General features: G+C 38.0%; 1 protein-coding gene across 5 annotated transcripts in view; it reads left to right on the forward strand.

The window, feature by feature from the left end:
- Positions 1-19,813, forward strand: part of LPP (LIM domain containing preferred translocation partner in lipoma) — a 654,879-nt gene that overhangs the window by 398,527 nt on the left and 236,539 nt on the right. For all 5 annotated transcript variants that reach the window (XM_081087023.1, XM_081087021.1, XM_081087025.1 and 2 more), the window contains one exon: positions 8,396-9,085. In XM_081087023.1, the coding sequence (XP_080943149.1) occupies positions 8,396-9,085 (690 nt within the window). The remainder of the gene's footprint in view (positions 1-8,395; positions 9,086-19,813) is intronic.

A 19,813-nucleotide genomic window follows, 5' to 3' on the forward strand; every position in this document is an offset into this window, starting at 1 on the left:
ATGTCACTTTACTCTAAACAGTGGCAAACCTGATTTTTTTTTTTTCTCCTGCATTCTAGTGCACGGCCCTTCAATTTTATTGATCATCCTCCAAAGTGATATTTCTGCTTTATGGTGTGCTTAACTTAGAATGCAAGTTGCAAAGAATACCTCACACACCACATTTGGCCTGCAGAAACCCTTTGTTTAGCTTCCTTGTGTTTGCAACAAAAGTCAGAAGAGGAACACTGAATTGATATTTCAGCCTTTAGTTTAGACAGTGTATGAAGTCTTCATTTCTATATAGTCCCTGTCACTCTGTTTATATGCCCTAAATGAAATTCCTGTTTCCCAGGTGGCGACAGGAAGATCTGTCATCCCGTTCACTCCATTTTCTTTTTCCCTGGAGAGAATTCTTTTTCTGGAGCCATATCCTGATTGCACATCTCCTAAAAATAGGAATACAATAGATAAACTGAGAAGACCTCTTATTTTTTGTTTTTTGATATGTGGTCTATTTTACTCTTTCTTTACCTGAGAGAGAATTATTTTTTAAAAAAATAAAACCCAAGCAATGGAGCCCAGCTATCTTGATTTGAATCCTGGATTTGCCAATTGCTTGTACTGTAACCTTGGGCTGTGACTTAATTTCTCTATGATTCAGTATCTTCATCTGAAAAATAGAGATAATTATAGTTCCTGCCTCAAGGATGCTTGTAAGGATTAAGTATAAACACAAAATGTTTACACAAAGTAAATGTTTTTTAATGTTTGGTATTATTAAACATTTTTTTCAACACTACGAGGTATTTTAGTTAGTGTTTCCTGCCCGAAAGATACATAGACAAAGTAGATAACTACAAGTGAAAAATGGACATCAGATTTTGTTCAAATAACTTTAAACAATGGTCCTGAAGATGAAATACTCATAATCCTATTTTCTAACAAATCACCATTTCCCTTTCCATAGTTTGTTTATTCCTTTTCCATATGGAAATATTATTTCAATTGTATTGCATGTAGGATTACTTTCACAGTCTGTATTTTTCATTTGACATGCTGTATTTGATATTTATGTTTAACATCTTAAGTATTTTTCCATGTCCTTATTTAGCTGAAATCAAAATGTAATGAAAGGGCTCTGAGTTTTATGTTGCTGTTTATGTATAAGGCTTTAGTTTTTGTATACTTTCTCCTTCTTTTACCTTAGAAAATTTCCGTTTTAAGTAGAAGGCATTTCTGCTTAATAAACCACATTTGTATCAAAGGTTGAATCAACTAAGAATCCTCTAGTGCACTGATTCTTATTCACTTTGTCTTACTGAGTTTTTAAAAACCTATCTTATTGCCTAATACACAGCAGAATTTCAATATTTTTATTGAATAAATAATTTGGTTTAAATTCTTAAGGAGTAGTTTATTAATCTATTCATAAGGTCATTAAACTATTTAGAGGGAGAGACTAATGAGGTTACTGTAATTAAGCATACATTAAATGTATCACAGAGTTTCTTGATTGTCAAGTAATAGGAGAAATGAAACAGCTCATATTTTGTACTTTATAATTTGAAAAGACAAATGCATTTTTCTTGGGAAACTGTTATTCATTGATTAATGCATTACAATATTTGTTGAACACCTCCACTATGTTCTAAGATATATATTTTAAAAAGCCACTGGCGAATCAGAATAAAAGGACAGTCTCTAACCCTATGAAAACAGAACTATACAAGTGTGATTTGTGCAGAAGGGGAGCTGTAAAGAATTTTCACTATGCCAGAGGATTCAGCAACAGTTCACTGAGGAATCTGATACTCAGGTTGAGAACTAAGGTATTGTTAGGAATTAGCTAGACATAGAAATCAGAGAGAGGTAAGGAAGCACCTGGATAAAGTCCTGCAATGGGAGGGAGCCTGACACACCGGGTATTAAAGCAAGTCAGTGTCAGAGAGTGACAAGTCATATAACTCTCAAGTAGAGGTAGGAGAGATAGATTGAGTCTAAATTATCCACTAAGCATTTGAAGAATTGTAAGCAGGAAAGTAATGGGATCAGATTTTCACTTGAAAGTAATCACTCTAGCTACAGAATGAAGGATTCACTGAGGGGAATAAGAGTAGGTACTGGGACACCAATTTGAATAATGTTGGAGCATTTCTGGTAAGAGGTAGTAGATCTTAGAATAAGGTAGCAGAAGTGGGAATAGTGAAATGTGGGCATATATGAGGATTATAATATTTTCTGTACAGGGAATAGGGTCAACAGGATTGAGTACTTGAATGGGATGTGAAGGAGAGTCTCAAGAATGATTCCTAATCTTGGTATTTGAGCAATACCTAGATGAGAAAATCAGGACAAAAGCATGAAAAGTAGATCCAAGGAATACGATGAATAGTTTTTAACATCTTGAGCCTGAAGAGGATATGGGACATACGGTTACTCACATGAAATAATTAAATATTTGGACTTAGCATTCAGAATACAGATAATTTTGGAGATAGAAATTCAAAAGAGTCTTCTTAATGGAAAATTTTTTCAGTTAATGGCATGTTCTTAGAGGGAATGAGTATAGAGAGAAGAGAATAGGCCCTGTGTCAGATAAAGAGTATAATTATTCAGTGTCCACTGGGCAGAATGTTGTCTAATGTCATCAGTAACAATTTTACAGAAAGTTTAGAAAAGTACTTTTAGCAGAAAGAGCCTGAGTCCTGCTGTCACTGTTGAGAAGACATAGTAGTTCTTAACTATCTATCCCTGGATTTTCTATTACAAAACATAAATATCTCTGTTTAAGACCATGATAATTTGATTTTTCATCGCTTTCCTCTTGATTTCTTCCCAAGTTGTAAAACATGCCAGTCAATTATTAAAACACCATCTGATTATTTTACTTGAGGTATGGAAAAAGTCTATTGGGAGTATAAGTGAAGAACCGTAGATTGAACTTCAACAACCTTCCATGGGAGTCAAGAAAGGCATGACAAAAGAAGCACTATTCGATCTGAGACTTGGAGAATATGCAGGCAACTGTTTGAGCAGCATGGGGTTACCATGGAGGAGTTGTATAGAATGGATCCCAAGCTATAGTAGGAGGTTCTGGCTGACAGATATGAGTACAGACATACATGCATGCTCTATTCTGCTCTCTATGTAAGGTTAACATTGCTGGAGTGCGTGGTGTGAAAAAGTGGATGTTGCTGGAGAGTGAGGTGAGGGCTTGATTGTAAAAATCTTTATAAAGTATGTGGAAAGTAAAAAAAAAAAAAAAAAGCAAAGAGTTCAACACAAGGCAGAGTCATTGCCAAATTTTGATCATCAGCCAGCCACAATCAAGTGTTCATGTTAGATCATCGTGGCAGTATTAAGGAGGAAGATAAGAAGGAAGTAAGGTTGGATCTTGGTAATAAATTGCTCAGGGTAGTGGTAATGAGGACCGTATTTAGTGGAGAGAAGCAAAGGTAAAATAAAGTGAGAAATAATCAGGGGTTATATATAGATTAGGTTAAGTTAGGTTAGATTAGGGGTGTGTGTGTGTGTGTGTGTGTGTGTGTGTGTGTGTGTGTGTGTGTGTGTATTTTTGTTTGTACAGGTGAGTTCAGGTGATGGGTGGGCAGGGGTAATGGAAATGGATGAATGTAAGATGATACACTGACTTGGGCTTAAAAGAAGTTGAGAACATGCTCTAAGAAGTAAGCACAAGAGGTGCTCACATGGCCCCTTGTCTGTTCTTGTCTTATGGCCACACCAATTCTGTCTCTTAATGAAGGCAAGTTCAACAATTACTGATTATGTATGAGCCCCTCTACGACTCCATAAACTTCCGAGGAACAGGGAAAGACACACTATTGATCCTAGAATAGTCTTCTCCTCGCAGTAGCTTCACAGACCTTTACATATTGAAAATATTTAAAACTAATTAATGGAAAAATAACCCCATTAAATTACTGCTACATAGATTCAAGTCTCAGGAAAAATACCCATACACACAGACATGTATTTATATGAGTTTAATATTTAAAAGTACTTGATTTTCAAAATGAAAATGTTAAATCATGATAAAGACTTTAAGGATTCTTGCATAAACAAAAAAGAAGTGAAATGCCAAAAAATACATACTTGGAAGTGCCAACTAATCCAATAAGTAGAAAAAACTCACTATGCATTTAATTGACTATGTGGGCCCAGAAAGTGTTGCCACTGCTTTCTTTAACCATGAAGAACGTAAATAAATATGCTTTAAAATGATTCTTCTTCTTTACCACTTCCACCTCCACTGAGGTAAAGAATATAAAATTGAAACGGAAAAAATATAGCTAACTATGCTATTTTCACACACATAATATATGATATAGAAAATACTCATAAACATGCCATACACAGCCGAATTCATAATCAAGTTGTGAGAAAACTTCTTATGCCCAGAAGAGAAGAGAATTCTCCTGGTGAGATATTTCCTAGGAGAAAGCACTGGCTCCTGAAATTGTGCCCTGATGCCTTCCTTCAAAGATCTTAGGAATGTTTGAATAGTGTGTGTTTGAGAACATGCATGTGCGCGCGCGCACACACACACACACACACACACACACAGGTTCCAGTGCCTCTGAGAGTGTATATGTGTTCACCAAGAGAGAAAAAGATATTTGTGAAAAAGTTGTTTCTAAAGTTTGAGTTCTACACAAATCCTTTCTTTGTTGTTGCTGTTGACTTTATGAAGGTGATTGATTTTCATTTTCAAAATCTGTCACTTCTGGGGCATCTGTTTTGGGGGCAGACTTCTTACAGCTGCAGCAGAGAGTGCCTGTCACTAGCCCTGTTGCTCAGTCACCATCTCCATTTTTAGTTGGGTTTTTTAAGTGTTCCAAACAGGAACTCTGAGTTTCTGCTGATCTTGAGTCATCAAAGTAAAACTTGATTCCTCCCCTTTAATTCAAGTCTTTTATGCTGACATTTTTTTAAAGACTGACATGGTTGACTAAAAAAACCCTGACCCTCTTAAACAAGTATTGATTTTAGAGTTCCTTCTGGATATACATTTAAATAGGCTTTTTAATTAAAAAAAAAAAACTGTATCTCTTTCCATTGTGCACTATTGCAACCATCTTTATGCAGAAGGTAAAGTTCACTCTACCAAGACAAGACTATTCAGGTTGCTTAAATTACAAATGTGAATTGCAAGTCTTCCCCTTCAAAGATTAATATTAAAAAGAGGGAAACATATAACTCTATTCCACAGCCTCCTGTAACTTAACAGAACTAAATCTAGATTTGCAAAAGCCCTAGGAAACAGCAACTGTGACAAATATGTGGGAAAGATAGCTGTAACAGTCAGGATCCCATAAAAAATAATGGCACATTGAAGCTAGCTTCTCTCGGGAGTTAATTTATACAGGCATCCTATACATAGAAGCACAGAAAAGTCATAGGGACGGACTGATGATCTGCGGTTAGCAGAGTCAGAGTTGTTATCTCCTCTAGGCTCAAGGGGACCAGGGCAGAGAGCAGTTATTTGGACCAGGAAAGAGAGAGTGTTGTAGAGGGTAATTTCTAGAGAGGACCAGTGACCCTTCCTGGCAACTGGGAACTCACAGTCAACTTGCCAGAGGATATGTGTCCCAAGAGTCTATCAATGTTAACAGGGGCACTATTGTTATCTTGGGTTTGACAATGATGTGTTTTGTCCTCCATCCATCTAATGATAATAGCGTACCCTAGTCACTGTGAATAAAAAAAAAAAAAATGCCCTGACTCATTTCTAAAGTTTCCCTGGCCAGTAGTTATTTTTCTCTTTCTCACTGGAAGTGAAATGTTAACCAAATGGCCATGGGAATGTTTTAATCTTTATCTCTGAATCAACCTAGATCTCCAAAAAGCTCTTCCCCAAACACTAAATATCTGAATCAATAGACTTTTATTTGATGGTGGGAGCAAGATAGTGCACCATTTACAGCCCCACATCCATGTTCCAGGCAAGAAGGGGGAAAAGAGGAAAAAAGTAGGAAGGTTTGATGCTTATGTCAGGAGAACCCTAGTTTTCTCAAAAATGTTTAGTGTGCATCTCATTGGCCAGAACCATGTCACATGGCAGCTTCTTCTGACAAAGCAGTATTAGGCAGTATATTAAGTGGGCATATTGCTGCCCTGAACAAAATTGAAATTCTGGAGTAATGAAGTAAGGGAATGTGTATGATGAGGAAGCAGTTAGCAGTTAGCAGCATCTATTATATCTTGCGGTTTGGTGTGAGTAAATGGCAATAGAGTAATCTTAAGTCTTTCATCTTCTCTTCCTCTACATACTAGAATTTGCCTGGAAATTAATAAACAACAAGATTAGAGTGTGACCACTTATTTGTTATATCAACAAATCTAATCTTAGTATCTCAGAACAAAATTAAAACATTGCATCATTCGCATATTTGCAGATTCCTAATAGACTAATGCCTGAGGACAAATGTTTGGATCTCCAAGCTTTCCTAACCTTGACTTATCTCCCATCATAATTTTAGCCTCCCACAGTTCAGAAGGAAGATATTTTCACCTTTGTGTCATTAGAGCATTCAGTATTTCTTTTTGTTTTTAATTTCATGATGACAACATAAGGTCATATTTTATTTTTTCAATTACAGTTGACATTGAATATTATATTAGTTTCAATTATACAGCATTGTGGTTAAACATTCATATAACTTAACAAAGTGACTCCCCCCATAAGTCTTGTTACCCACCTGGCACCATATATAGTTGCTACAATGTTATTGACTTTATTCTCTATGCTGTACTTTGCATCCCCATGACTATTTTGTAACTACAAATTTGTACTCCTTAATCCTTTCACCTTTTTTACCTAGTACCCCACCCCCTCTCCCATCTGCCATCTATCAATTTGTTCTCTGTATCTATGAGTCTGTTTCTGTTTTGTTAATTCATTTATTTTGTTCTTTAGATTCCAACAATAAGTGGAATCATATGATATTTGTCTTTCTCTGACTGACTTCTTTCACTTAGCATGATACCCACTAGATCCATCCATGTTCTTGGAAATTGTAAGATTTCAGTCTTTTTTATGTCTGAGTAATATTCAGTTGTATAGTCAGTATTTCTGAGTTGAAGGAATGAATTCAACAGACATCAGGAAGATATAAGAGGAGGAGGCTGCATTTCAGTTGTCTTTGGTAAATTACTCTTTGATCTAAAATTTAGCATCTCCTTGGTTGTGCTGGAGTGTTTGTTGCTCTCAACACCCTCTTTGCATTTATTTATTTATTTATTTATTTATTTATTTATTTATTCATTCATTCATTCATTCATTCATTCATTCATTTAATTTGATTTCCATTGCCCAGTCCTCCAGCTTTCTTTCTCTACTACCTTCTTTTAGCACTATGGTGACTAAGTGTTGGGGTAATTTGATTAAGATCATGCTAATCAACATATTTTTTTGTTGTTGTTAGTGTTTTTGGTGTTATACATATTTAATAAGAACAAAAATATTCCCAAATCTAATGTAATGAAGCTACCTCTCTATGTTTTCTTTTAAGAGTATTATAGTTTGCACTGTTATGTTTAGTGCTAAAGTTTTAGTTTATTTTTGTATATGGTGTAAAGTAAGGATCCAGTTTCATTCTTTTGCATGTGGATAGCCAATTGTCCCTACACTATTTATTGAAGGGACTGTTTTCTTCCCATTTTATGGTCTTGGCACTTTTGTAAAAAATCAATTTAACATGCATTCAAAGGTTTATTTCTGGATTCTCTATTTCATTGATTTATATATCTGTCTTTATGCTACTACCACACTGTTTTGATTATTATAATTGTATAATAAGTTTTGAGATTGAGCAGTTTGAAATCTTCAATTTTGTTTTCTTTTGTCAAGAATGTTGGGCTATGCAGAGTTTCTTGAGATTGCATATGAATTTTGGGAGGGATTTTTCTATTTTTTCAAAAAAGGCACCTTTGGGATTTTGAAAAGTATTTATACCAATAAATCTGTAGACCACTCTGTGAAGTATTAACATTTTAACTCTATTAAAGTCTTCTAACCCATGAACTCAGGTAGCTTTCTATTTATTTGAGTCCTCTTTAATTTATTTAAGCAACAGTTTATCGTTTTCAATACAAAAGTACATCTTTTACTTCTTCGGTTAAGTTTATTCCTAAGTATTTTTATCTTGTTATTGTAAATGACATTGTTTCCCTTACCACCTTTATGTATTTTCCATTTGTAGTTCACAAAAATGCAGCTGATTTTGTGTTAGTCTCTTCTCTGAACTCTTAGAAGCCAAGAGCCACGCTGTATTTGTATTTTGTGGAGTTAATGTAAAAATAATAATTGGAAGTTTTTAATATATTTTTAAAATTTTCCATTGGCAATAATGTCTGTTTTTTGTTTTTGTTTTTCCTTTCTCTCTCTTTTCAGGGCTCTGCCAGTGCAACAGCCTCTCCTCCAGTCTCCACCCCTGTCACAGGACACAAGAGAATGGTTATACCAAACCAACCCCCTCTAACAGCAACCAAAAAGTCTACATTGAAACCGCAGCCTGCACCTCAGGCTGGGCCCATTCCTGTGGCTCCAATAGGGACACTAAAACCCCAGCCTCAGCCAGTCCCAGCCTCCTACACTACAGCATCCACCCCTTCAAGGCCTACCTTCAACGTGCAGGTGAAGTCAGCCCAGCCCAGCTCACATTACATGGCTGCCCCTTCACCAGGACAATTTTACAACCCAGGGTCAGGGCACCAGGGCTATAACATTCAACCAGTTCCTGTTTCTGGTCAAGGTCCACCTCCTCCAACACGGGGAGGCATGGATTATGCATATAACCCACCCCCAGGCCTTCAACCTGAGCCTGGGTATGGATATGGCCCTAACCAAGGTCGCTATTATGAAGCCTATAGCCCAGCAGGGCCTGTGTATGGAGGCAAAAATGACTCTGATCCTGCCTATGGTCAACAAGGTCACCCCAATACCTGGAAACGGGAACAAGGGTACACTCCCTCTGGGACAGGAAACCAGCACCCTACTGGCATGTATCCAGTTGCCGGTCCCAAGAAGACCTATATCACAGATCCTGTTCCAGCCCCCTGTGCACCACCACTGCAGCCAAAGGTAAGATACTCATTGTCATAGTGACAGAAATAAAGGGCTGCCTATCTTGGCCAGCCTTCCCCAGAAAGCAGAGTCTAAGGCAAAAAATATATGTGCTCTTTTAATTTAATTAGCAACTACAATGCCAGGGAAGCAAGAGTGAAGTAGGAAAAGGAGATCCCAATAGGGATATGGGTTTATGTTACCAATATGGCTATTGTTTAGTACCTGTTGCATCTACTTGTTCAATCTTGAAAGATCATTTACCAAAAGATCACATGAACTCTAACAACTCATGGTAATCTTTTTATGGTGGTAAAAAGGGGGAAATGATTTATCTTGTCTCCTCTTGAACCAAGCTTCTCTGTGAGTCAGAAACTTCCTCACACTTAGACATCCATTTACTTGGGCACCAAACAAATCTGTAGCACCCCATGCATTACAAGGACAGGATATCATCAGGTCTGGAAGTGAGAAGTATGCAGGGTAAACATGAGGTGAGCTTCTGTCAGGTTGAGTTTATGAGACAGTGGTCAGACTCAAGCAAAGTTGGTACCACAGTGGCTGCTAAGACACAACAAGTGGTTAACAGCCCAGGAGACAGGTGAGGCCAAGGGGATCTAAGGTAATGCAGACACCTTGTCTAATTTCCTTTGGGAAGAGGTTGCTGCAGTATAATGGCACTTGCTTATCACACCTTGTCTATCCACATTACAGATCCTGCAAGAAGAATCTTACTCTCTAGCCTTTAACTCTATAAGGCAATTAAAAAAAATCCTTTATGACAGTTATCTTTTTCATTGTTTTATTTACTTGCAAGCATGTATGTCTTTTAAGTAAACATTAAGTTTCTTCCTTTGAATAGGTAAGATATGATATTACACATACCTACTTACCTACAATTTTGATTTTCCATGATAACTAGAACCAGCATGATGATATATCCTTTTACCATGACTAGAGGAACCAATGGGGAATTACTTTGAAGAAGTGAGATGGATAAACCAAGCTAGGTTTTAGCCATTGGGTTAGAACAGCGGCCTCTTTTTCTTTCATTTATAGCTGTGAGAAATCAGAAATAGTTAGAAACTGAATGGTAATTTGGGAGCAACTTGGGTAGAAGGACTATCTATATATTTTTAATCCTTAGCACATTTGACATTGTCAATTTACAGACATATTCATTCACATTTTCAACATTAGAACAAAAATGTCAGGTCCTTGTTCTCCCAGGAGTGTGTTTACTAAACCACTATTTTCAAATGAAAGTATGTGCTCTACTAATGGTGCTCCAAAATGAATTCTAGGGTCCTTAGAGGAGAAGAACACTTCCCTGAAAGTGCATCCTTTATATGAATACCCTTTACATAAAATTGGTCCAGCCATGATGTTTTCCAACTTAAAGTTTCCCAGTTAAGTGTTTTGGAAACATTGCTCTTGGAAAGCTTCCCCCCCCCCCCCTCTAAAATCCCTTTATAAAAATAAATGTCAGTAAGTTTGTTTGTGTGTTTGGTTTTTAAATAAAGTTTGTCCAAAATAGCCAACCTGGATAGCCTTGCCCTTTGTTAACATTACAGTGTATTAACATTAGTCCTTCATGGTTCCCAGAGCAAACAGGTCAGAAAACAATTGCATTATTCAACTTTATCTCACGTTAGTGCAACTGCAATAAATTCCCCTATGGAAGAGTAAAATTTTGGTTTGGGATCATTGACACTAACATTTAGGCTCAGCTGTCTTAAATGCAGTTTTGCTCCTTCCAAAGCAACCTGACTTCGGATGGTCCTAATGGAAAGTGATAGGCCCAAAGTTGTTTTAGGATCCTATCACCCTCACCTGGGGGAAGCAGGCTTGAGACCTATGTCTAGCTGGAGGGAATAATCTTGTGAGAAGTGGTAAGCTAGTCTTTGAGTTTCCTGTTTTCCCATCATGTCATCAGCACTCTGGAAAGGCCCCCTTCATTCAACATTGGAACCAATCCAGTGGTGCAGGAAAAGAATCAATGCCCAATATACAGCCTGGATCTAAGATGCTGGGTTCAGCCACATCACTAGCATCTGGACTTGGTCAATATACTCAGGGTAATGGAACGAACTTTCATTAACCACTCACCAGAAAGCATGAAATTTTATTTTCCTTCTTTTTGTAATTATTCAGGATGATCTGTTATTATGGTTTCTGGATATCAGTGAATCCTACATAATTTAATTTTTTTGTTTAAATATTTGTTTTTCAATAGTGTCATGTGTTTGAACATTACATTGTGCATTTTAAAAATGTGAAAATCAAATCATGTACTTTTCTCTGTGATTATTAAGGAGAGTGGTTAGAGGTTGATATTTAGCCATCTGTCTTTGTTTGGTGAAAGGGGAAGGAGGCTGATGAGGCTACAGATATATTCTGCATTGTGGGGGCACTAGTGACAGAGGGGATGGGCTCTTGCACAGTTAGTCTTTGAGCAGAACACTGCTCCTATTCAATGGCACCTGTGCACAGAGGACCTTATTGTCCAGTATTGACTCTGCTTAGCTTAGTGGTGTGACTACTGGCTGGAAAAATGAGCTCCTAAGTCTAATCCCAGTTCCTCCCGTGACATTCCTCTTTCAGCTTGAGGAAAGCCTCTAGACCTCTTTATGTCACGCTTCTAGCCTGGGTAAAGTGGAACATCATCTTCTCTAATTAATTAATGACTGCAGAGGGCTTGGAAATTTCCAAAGACTGAATAATTGCCAAGTGAGGACTGTTCACTTTTCACTGGCTTTCCTTTCTTTCCAATTTTTCCTCACTGATCGAAAACTTACCTTCATGCCTTACAAAAATGATCGTTTGTTATGTTGAGACAATTCTGAGGAATTTGGCCTTTAACTCATTAAGGATTTTTTTAAAATATATTTTATTGATTTTTTTACAGAGAAGAAGGGAGAGGGATAGAGAGTTAGAAACATCTATGAGAGAGAAACATTGGTCAGAGCCTCCTGCACACCCCCACTGGGGATGTGCCCGCAACCAAAGCACATGCCCTTGACTGGAATTGATCCTGGGACCCTTCAGTCCACAGGCTGACTCTCTATCCACTGAGCCAAACTGGTCAGGGCAAGGAATTTTTTTTAATGAAAGAAATAAAACGTCCCTATTCTTGACATTGAGCTGCTTTAATTTTCCTACATCATAGAGCAGTTTAAAAGAAGAGGAAAAGGAGGGTAAGGAAAAAGACAAGAAAAAAAAAGAAACAAAGATGAGAAAAATGAAAAAGAGAATGAAGAAAGGAAGGAGAAACAATCAGAAACTGTGAGACTTGGGGGATCATGATTAGATTTGTCTTCCTGTGTGCTGAGCAGTGAATTTGCATACCACAGTAGACCATAATATGTTTCCTGCACCATCTGAGCTGAGTTCCTTGAAAAATATTGTTATAAGCAAGTCTTTAAACGGGAGAAATGTTCCCTTCTCACTGACAGTCCTCTTAAAGAAATAGAGGAAACTTTTCTCTTTGCTGTTTTACTAGTATAAAAGCTAATACGTGCATGTTGTTGTGTGGTCCACGGAACTCTTGTCTTATGCATTATCTTCACTTTCCTGGGATGGGTGTTTTCTCCAATATTCAGAAGGTGCGCTGGATGAAATTCCCAGAGCCAGGATCTGAGGCAGTCATCACTCTTAGGTCCAAAGTGGCAGGGCAGCTCTGGCACCCACTTCCTTGTCTTGAACCTTATCTGTGTCAGCCTATGGTCAGGTAAATAGACAGCGGTTTGCCCCATACTGTGTGAAAGGCACTGATGCTGTACACCACAGAAAGATCTAGAGGCCCATCTATTGTGGGGATTAGGTTAACTTCTGAAATCATCTATTATTAAAATGTCTTTGAAAAATCTTTCAGGAAGGTGAGACCTTGGAGAACAACAAACTACCTTTTGGTAAACCTAACAAAGTTGTTGTTGTTAGCTCTTTCAGACTTAAAACAGATCATTGCTCATCATTTACTTGTTGAAACAGGATATTTCATAGTGTTGAAGAGGCCCTAAAACCTGTAATTCATTAAGATTAAGAAAATCTTCGAGAATGTTTATATAGTAGCATTTCGGATAGTCAAGGAATATTAAAGTGTTTAACTCTGTGTGTATATGTGGAAAAGATAAGAAAGAAATATATATATATATTTATTATGTATATACACTATATATATACACTAGAGGCCCGGTGCATGGATTCATGCACCAGTGGGGTCCCTAGGCCTGGCCTGCTGGATCAGGCCTAAACCAGCCCTCTGACATCCCCTGAGGGTTCCCAGATTGCAAGAAGGTCCAGGCCAGGCCAAGGGACCCCACCAGTGCATGATTGGGACTGGGGAGGGACCAAGGGGAGGCTCCAGGGTATGTCCAGTCGTCTCGCCCTGTCCCGATGGTATATTGCAAAGAATTGGTGGTACTTTGAAGAGAACTATCTTTATGTTAATTTCTGTGCTAAATCTCTCTCAATTTTGGGATTAGAGAACGAAAAGGAAGAAATATAAGGGCAAGAAGGACGGATGTGGATATATGCCTCAGGGCAATTGACAGTACCTAGGCATGTACTGCAGAGATGAGAATGCTTGAGGAAGCTGGTGACAGTAATATTAGTAATTTTATGCAGGGCTTCTTGGTTTCCATAGTGCTTTGTGAACCTCACAAAATCTATATGCATTAAACATAGATGTTTCTGTCTCTCTTGTGCTGATGAGAATTCAAAAGCTCAGTGATGAGAGTCACTGAACTAAGATCATATTTCAAGTTATGAGAGAGCTGTAACTCTAAGCCAGGTCTTCTGAAAGCTGTCCTCATACTTCCCCCCTGGAAAACCATGGATCTGGACATCACTCACCATGGTCCACATCACAAACAGACACTTAAATGGTCTCAGGCAGTTGTGGTGCAATGTATGACATCAACATTTGGAGGGGAAGCACCCATTAAATCCCTGTCAGGCACCCAGGCTTGAGGCCTTCGGGCTGTGCTTCCTCTTCCTCATCATCCATGTACAATTTGTCCCAAGTTTCTTCCTAATTTCACAATATCTCATATCTATTTCTTATCTAAATCCCCCTGTGGTTGTCCTAGTTCAGTTCTCATTTCTCTCCTGCACTGTTGAAATGTCCTCTTAATGGGTATCTCCACCTCTAATCTCTCCCCATACCTATTCATTCTACAAATGCTACTAGGTTAATATTTCTAAGCATAGCTCTGCCTTGGTCATTATTTGCCTTTTTAAAAATTTTCTGCCGAAACTGGTTTGGCTCAGTGTATAGAGCATCGGCCTGAGGACTGAAAGGTCCCAGGTTCGATTCCAGTCGAGGGCATGCACCTTGGTTGCGGGCATATCCCCAGTAGGAGATGTGCAGGAGGCAGCTGATCGATGTTTCTCTCTCATCGATGTTTCTGACTCTCTATCTCTCTCCCTTCCTCTCTGTAAAAAATCAATAAATTATATTAAAAACAAACAAAAAAAAAAATTTCAGAAGTCCCCAGCAACTTGTGGAATAAGTTGAAACCCCAGCCTCGATTTCCAGTTTTATCTTACTTTTTTAAGTATCTAGGCTTCCAGCTAAGAATTCAGTTTTGCACAATTGCTTACCATTAGTATATGGAAATATATGGAAATACAATTAATTTTTTTAATAATGACCTTGTATCTTATGACCTACTAAATTTAATTGTTTTTCTTTTTTTTTAATTCTTAGACTTTTCTACCTAATCATTTCATCTGAAAAACCTTGTTGAGTCAGTTGCTCGTTGCCTTTATTGATAAGTCTATCCATCAACTTTCTATGTTTGGAAGATTTACTTCTTGATTGAAGAAGAAACAGTTTCCCACAAATTTGAAGGTTGCAAATTGGGAAAAATAATATAAACCTTACCTCTTCACTTCTCTAGACCAGCCTAGTGAAACATAGAAGGTACCTTCAGAATCATTAGGTTATAAACCCTGAAATGTAGAAATAAGAAAACCAAGGCCTAAAGAGTTATAGTTAGCAAGTGATAGATTTTATTAGAAAATTAACACTTCTTCCTATACCACAATTCCTCTCTACATTGCTTCAAGACCCGTGAGATCAGAAGTAGTAAAGGATCTTTAAAAGTTGTAATAACTGTTACCAAAAGGAGCTTATCCCTTAGCCTAAGTAAGGCCTCTTGATAATAGAAAAGGCCAACATTTTATGATCCTTGTTTTGTTTCACAGTTGTTCCTGTGAAAGGACTAGTTCTTAGGGCCTATTTGATTTTGTCTAAGATCATGATTTCTTCTTTTCATAATTTAAGAGTTACTATCAAGATGGATGTCCTAGTACACTAGGATGTTTGTGAATATTTATTCATTTTACTCAACTTGTCATTTACAGAGATTTATATATTTAAAAATATCCAAAGTCCTTAACCTTCCTAGAAAACTAAACAAATGATTCTAGCAAAATGTAACTTTCTGTGTTTACAGAGAGAACTTACTTCAATTTACCAGTGTTTTGCTTATTTATTTATTTATTTAGTTAGTTAGTTAGTTAGTTAGTTAGTTCTATAACAAAACAACCACCCAACTTATGCATATGTCCCTTTAAGTACCTCATTTCCTTCTTGGTCATCTACAAAAGCTCAGACTTATTTCAGAGGAGAGACTGTAGTTGTTCTCTTTCCCAGCAGACAAAGAAGATTGATCAGTATTGATGTATCATGATTAATGGTGAATATAAAAATGGAGAAAGATTTTACACACAGAGTATTAGGAATTATCTCATAGTGAAAGTCAAATACTTAACTTTCCAAAAGTGCCATTGTTCCAGAAATAAACATTTTCTTGTTATTTTAGCTCTTTGGTTTTCTGGACTATGGAAATCCAACTTTTAGATATACTCTTAGCATATGACATGATGGTTGTTCTAGTTCATCCTCAAAATTCAGGGAACATTCTTCAAACATGCAATTACAATTTAGTTTTTTTTGTTTTGTTTTGATTACATAAGGTTACTTTCTAAATAGCATTTTTAAATATATATGAATAATATGTAACGTTTTTATAATGTCTTACAAAATTCTCAAAGCTTTTATGTATCTGGGCAACTCTATAACATGTCCAGAGGCAACTTGCCTATTGTTCTACTAATAAGAGATGCCAGAGGTCTTTTGACTGCCAGCTCACTGTTCTTTCCACTCCATGATGCTTGCCTCCATTCACAGCTCTCTGTGTTTGCATGTGTTAGTTCATTGTACAGTTATCTAGTTTAAAGAATATAACATTACAGTTTAATTTCTGGGACATCACTTATATTTAACATTAGAGGCCCAGTGCACGAATTTTTACATGGATGGGGTCTGGCTGCCTGGCCCCAATTGGGGCAGATGCGGGCCAGGCCTATAGGGAGGAGGAGACTGTGGGAGGTTGGCTTGTAGGCCCGCCCCCGATTGGGGGTGGGGGTGGGGGGAAGGGCTGTGGGTGGGGGGCCACCGAGGGTGGAGCTGGATGGGGGGAGGGGCTGTGGGCCAATAGGGGTAGTGGGGGCTGATCAGGGGTGGGACTGGCCATGGGGAGGGGCTTTGGGCAGTCGGCCAGCCTGCCCCTCCCCCTAATGGGGTGGGAGAGCTGGGGGGGGGGCAGCGGCCTGGGGAGGCACCATGGGTGTTTGGCAGGCCAGCCCTGCCCCTGATTGGGGTGGGGTGGGGGGGCGATCTGGGGTGGGACCAAGCAGGGGGAGGGGCTGCAAGAAGTTGGCCAGTCAGCCCCACCCTATATTGGAAGAGGGCAGGTGATTGGGGTGGGGACTGCCAGGGTGAGTGGCTGAAGGAGTTTGGCTGGCTGGCCCCGCCCCCTATTGAGGTAGGGGGTGATCAGTGGAGGGGCTGTGGGAGGTTGGCCACCGGCCCTACCCCCAGATCTGGCGGTTCACTGGCTGCAGTGAGTGTCATAGCGACTGGTTGTTCTGGTCATTACAGTTTTCCAGTCACTGGCTTATATATATATATATAATTTGAAACCCAAGGTTTATTCAACATTTTATTAAGAGTTCAAGAGTCAAGGAGTTACAATTATACAATTATACCCTAAATCTAAGTTCAGGATACTAGGTCTCCTTCCTGTTTATTTTTTTATGTACTTGTAGGAGAAGAGTGTGTAAGTGTGATAGTTACATTCTTTATGGATCTGATGGATCTGTTAGGTATTACTTGATTTTCATGGTGCCTACATGCAATCATTTTTTTTTTTTAATTTGCACAACGTTACTATAAAGATATTCATAATTTCTATTAGAGGAACTCATTTGTAATCCAGTCCATCCAATTGACACAAAGCATTAGTTAAGCAGAATGTCTGGGACAGCTGAAGCTGGTCATCCCTGCAGGGACCTGGAAAAGATTTCAGGAAGGTAGACTGGCTTCCTCAATGATATTTTATTGAAGCACAGCCATGCTGTCTTTCTTATATATAATCTTTGGCTGCTTTCACACTACAACAATAAAGTGAAGAAGTTGCTACAGAGTTGGTATGTTTTTGAAACCCTAAAACATTCTCTGCATGCTCCTTTACAGAAAAAGTTTACCCATCCTTTATCTAAAATATGGGAAGGACTTTGCAAAACTCAAATTCTCCTTAAAATTGCTTGAATATTCCTCAGCTATTCTTTTTCTCTCCAGGGGATCCTGATTTGTGAGCTGGAGGTTTTTGCAACAGTCAGTAGGAATTTGAGTTAAATATCAAAACCTAAAATGAACTTACTTCTTGCAGAAGGGTACATACATACTGTTTCTCCCAGCCTGGTAAACTCATATTAAGTCTTCTTGGATTATAAGATTTATTTCTAATAACTCATTGGAGAAGCTTGATCATTCACCCAATCCTTCTGAAATTTTTCTTACTGCACTTTTTTTCCCTTTATGATAACATGCACCTTACTGGATATTTTAAATATGTAACAAAATTATTGAGCTATAATTCACCTACAATGGAATTAACCCATGTAGATTGTACAATTATTTTTTTAGTACATTTATAGAGTGTACAACCATTGGGATTTCCTGGCCTCAGAAAGAAATCCCATCCATTCCCATTAACAGTCACTCCTCATTGACCCCAGCCCTCCAGTTCCTTCATTTTCACCTTTGAAGTCTATTTAAAACCTATTCACTTTTCACCACGGCTACTGGTCCAAGGCCCATTCCATCTTGTTACTCTGCTCTTTTACCCTTGTCCCACTTTACTTCATTTTCCCTGTAATATTTATTACATCTCACATGTATTTCAATGATGTTTTTCGTTTCTCTCCCCCTAGAATGTGTCATGGAAGCAGAGATTTTTCTGTTTGGTTAGTTGCTATAAAGCACAGTGTCTGGAAAGTAGTAAGTCCTCAGAAAAGATGTGTTAATAAAGGAATGAGAAAGTGCTGAGCACAGAATCATTCCTCTTATAACTTTTTATCCAAATAACAATTATGTGGGAAAGGATGTGAAGCCTTGAGGTTCCCCAGTGTATAACACTCACTTTTTGTATGATTTCCCTAAATTTATATTCCCACATACCAACCCTCCACTACCTTAGCTTTCCAGCCCTCCTTTTTACACCATGTGTTATCTATTTTGATAATGTCTACATTTCTAGAAAGACTAAAGTATTCAAATCAAATCTGACTTTGAGCTCCCAACTCCAAGTTGAGTTGAGTGTGATGACAAATGTGGAGGTGCTTTCTGACTATAAAATGCGACATCTACATGAGAGATTATGACTATATTTTGAAGGGTTTAGGCTAAAGGAGAGGGACTAAAAATCTAAGTAATAGATGAGAGTATTAAGTATTTAAAGCTGTATGTATTATATTTTTCATCTATCACTCTGTCCTGCCGGGCACTAATGAAACAACCGGCAGTGTGCTGATTGTGATCAGTGGGCTGTGGACTGGAGCTAAGCAGAATGTCAAAGAGATAGAGTCTACTCTAACTCATCACCTGAACCTCTGAGAGGAAAGTACTACTGAGCTTTGAGAGATGCAGGGCAAGCTAAAGACCTCCTCAGAGCCAACGTACTGCATCAGCCCAATGTCTCCCAGTGAGAAGGAAGGACTTGTAGCAAAACCAACACTGACTTTTTTTTCTGAGAGTGATATAATTTCACCTAAATTTTGAACTGCTGCTAAATGCCTGGAGTAACATTGTTTTGTGTAATTGTATGTATAATTTGCAATGTCTATGAAGATCTGGTCGGAAAAGGGGAAGGGAAAGATAATGTTAAAATATGCTGCAAAATCCAGCCCATTTATATCTAAAGTTTACAGTCAGGCAAAGTGAATGTTCCATTTCTAATTAAATTTGCCATTGATTCCACATGAGCCTGTTCTCTGAGAAGATTATACAATTAATAAACGCCTAAAACTGTCATTCTTGAAACCTTTGGGTAGAACATCTAGTTGCATTCCTAATGAGTGAGGCTAAGCCAAGTTTATTTGGAAATCCCTATTTGGAAAGCCATGGAAGTGGGAACTTCATCACGTGAAAAGCCCAGGACTGTTCAGCCTTCTGTGGCAGTTCTATGAGTCCTAGTACCAAGCTATTATTAGGGACTCAATTACATGTGTGCTGCTTCTGCTTTCTTTCTTTTTTAACTGTATGGATAATAACTAAAAAGACCCCCTTTTTTTACCAAGAGGTTATCAGGTGAAGAAGTTATTTGGTTTCCATTTTATAACCTCTTTTTTCAATGTTTGTATCCACACTTAATGTTAACATTCCCTATTAAAAAC

The sequence above is a fragment of the Myotis nattereri genome (assembly GCF_964212035.1).
Source record: "Myotis nattereri genome assembly, chromosome: 3".
NCBI classification, from domain to species: domain Eukaryota; kingdom Metazoa; phylum Chordata; class Mammalia; order Chiroptera; family Vespertilionidae; genus Myotis; species Myotis nattereri.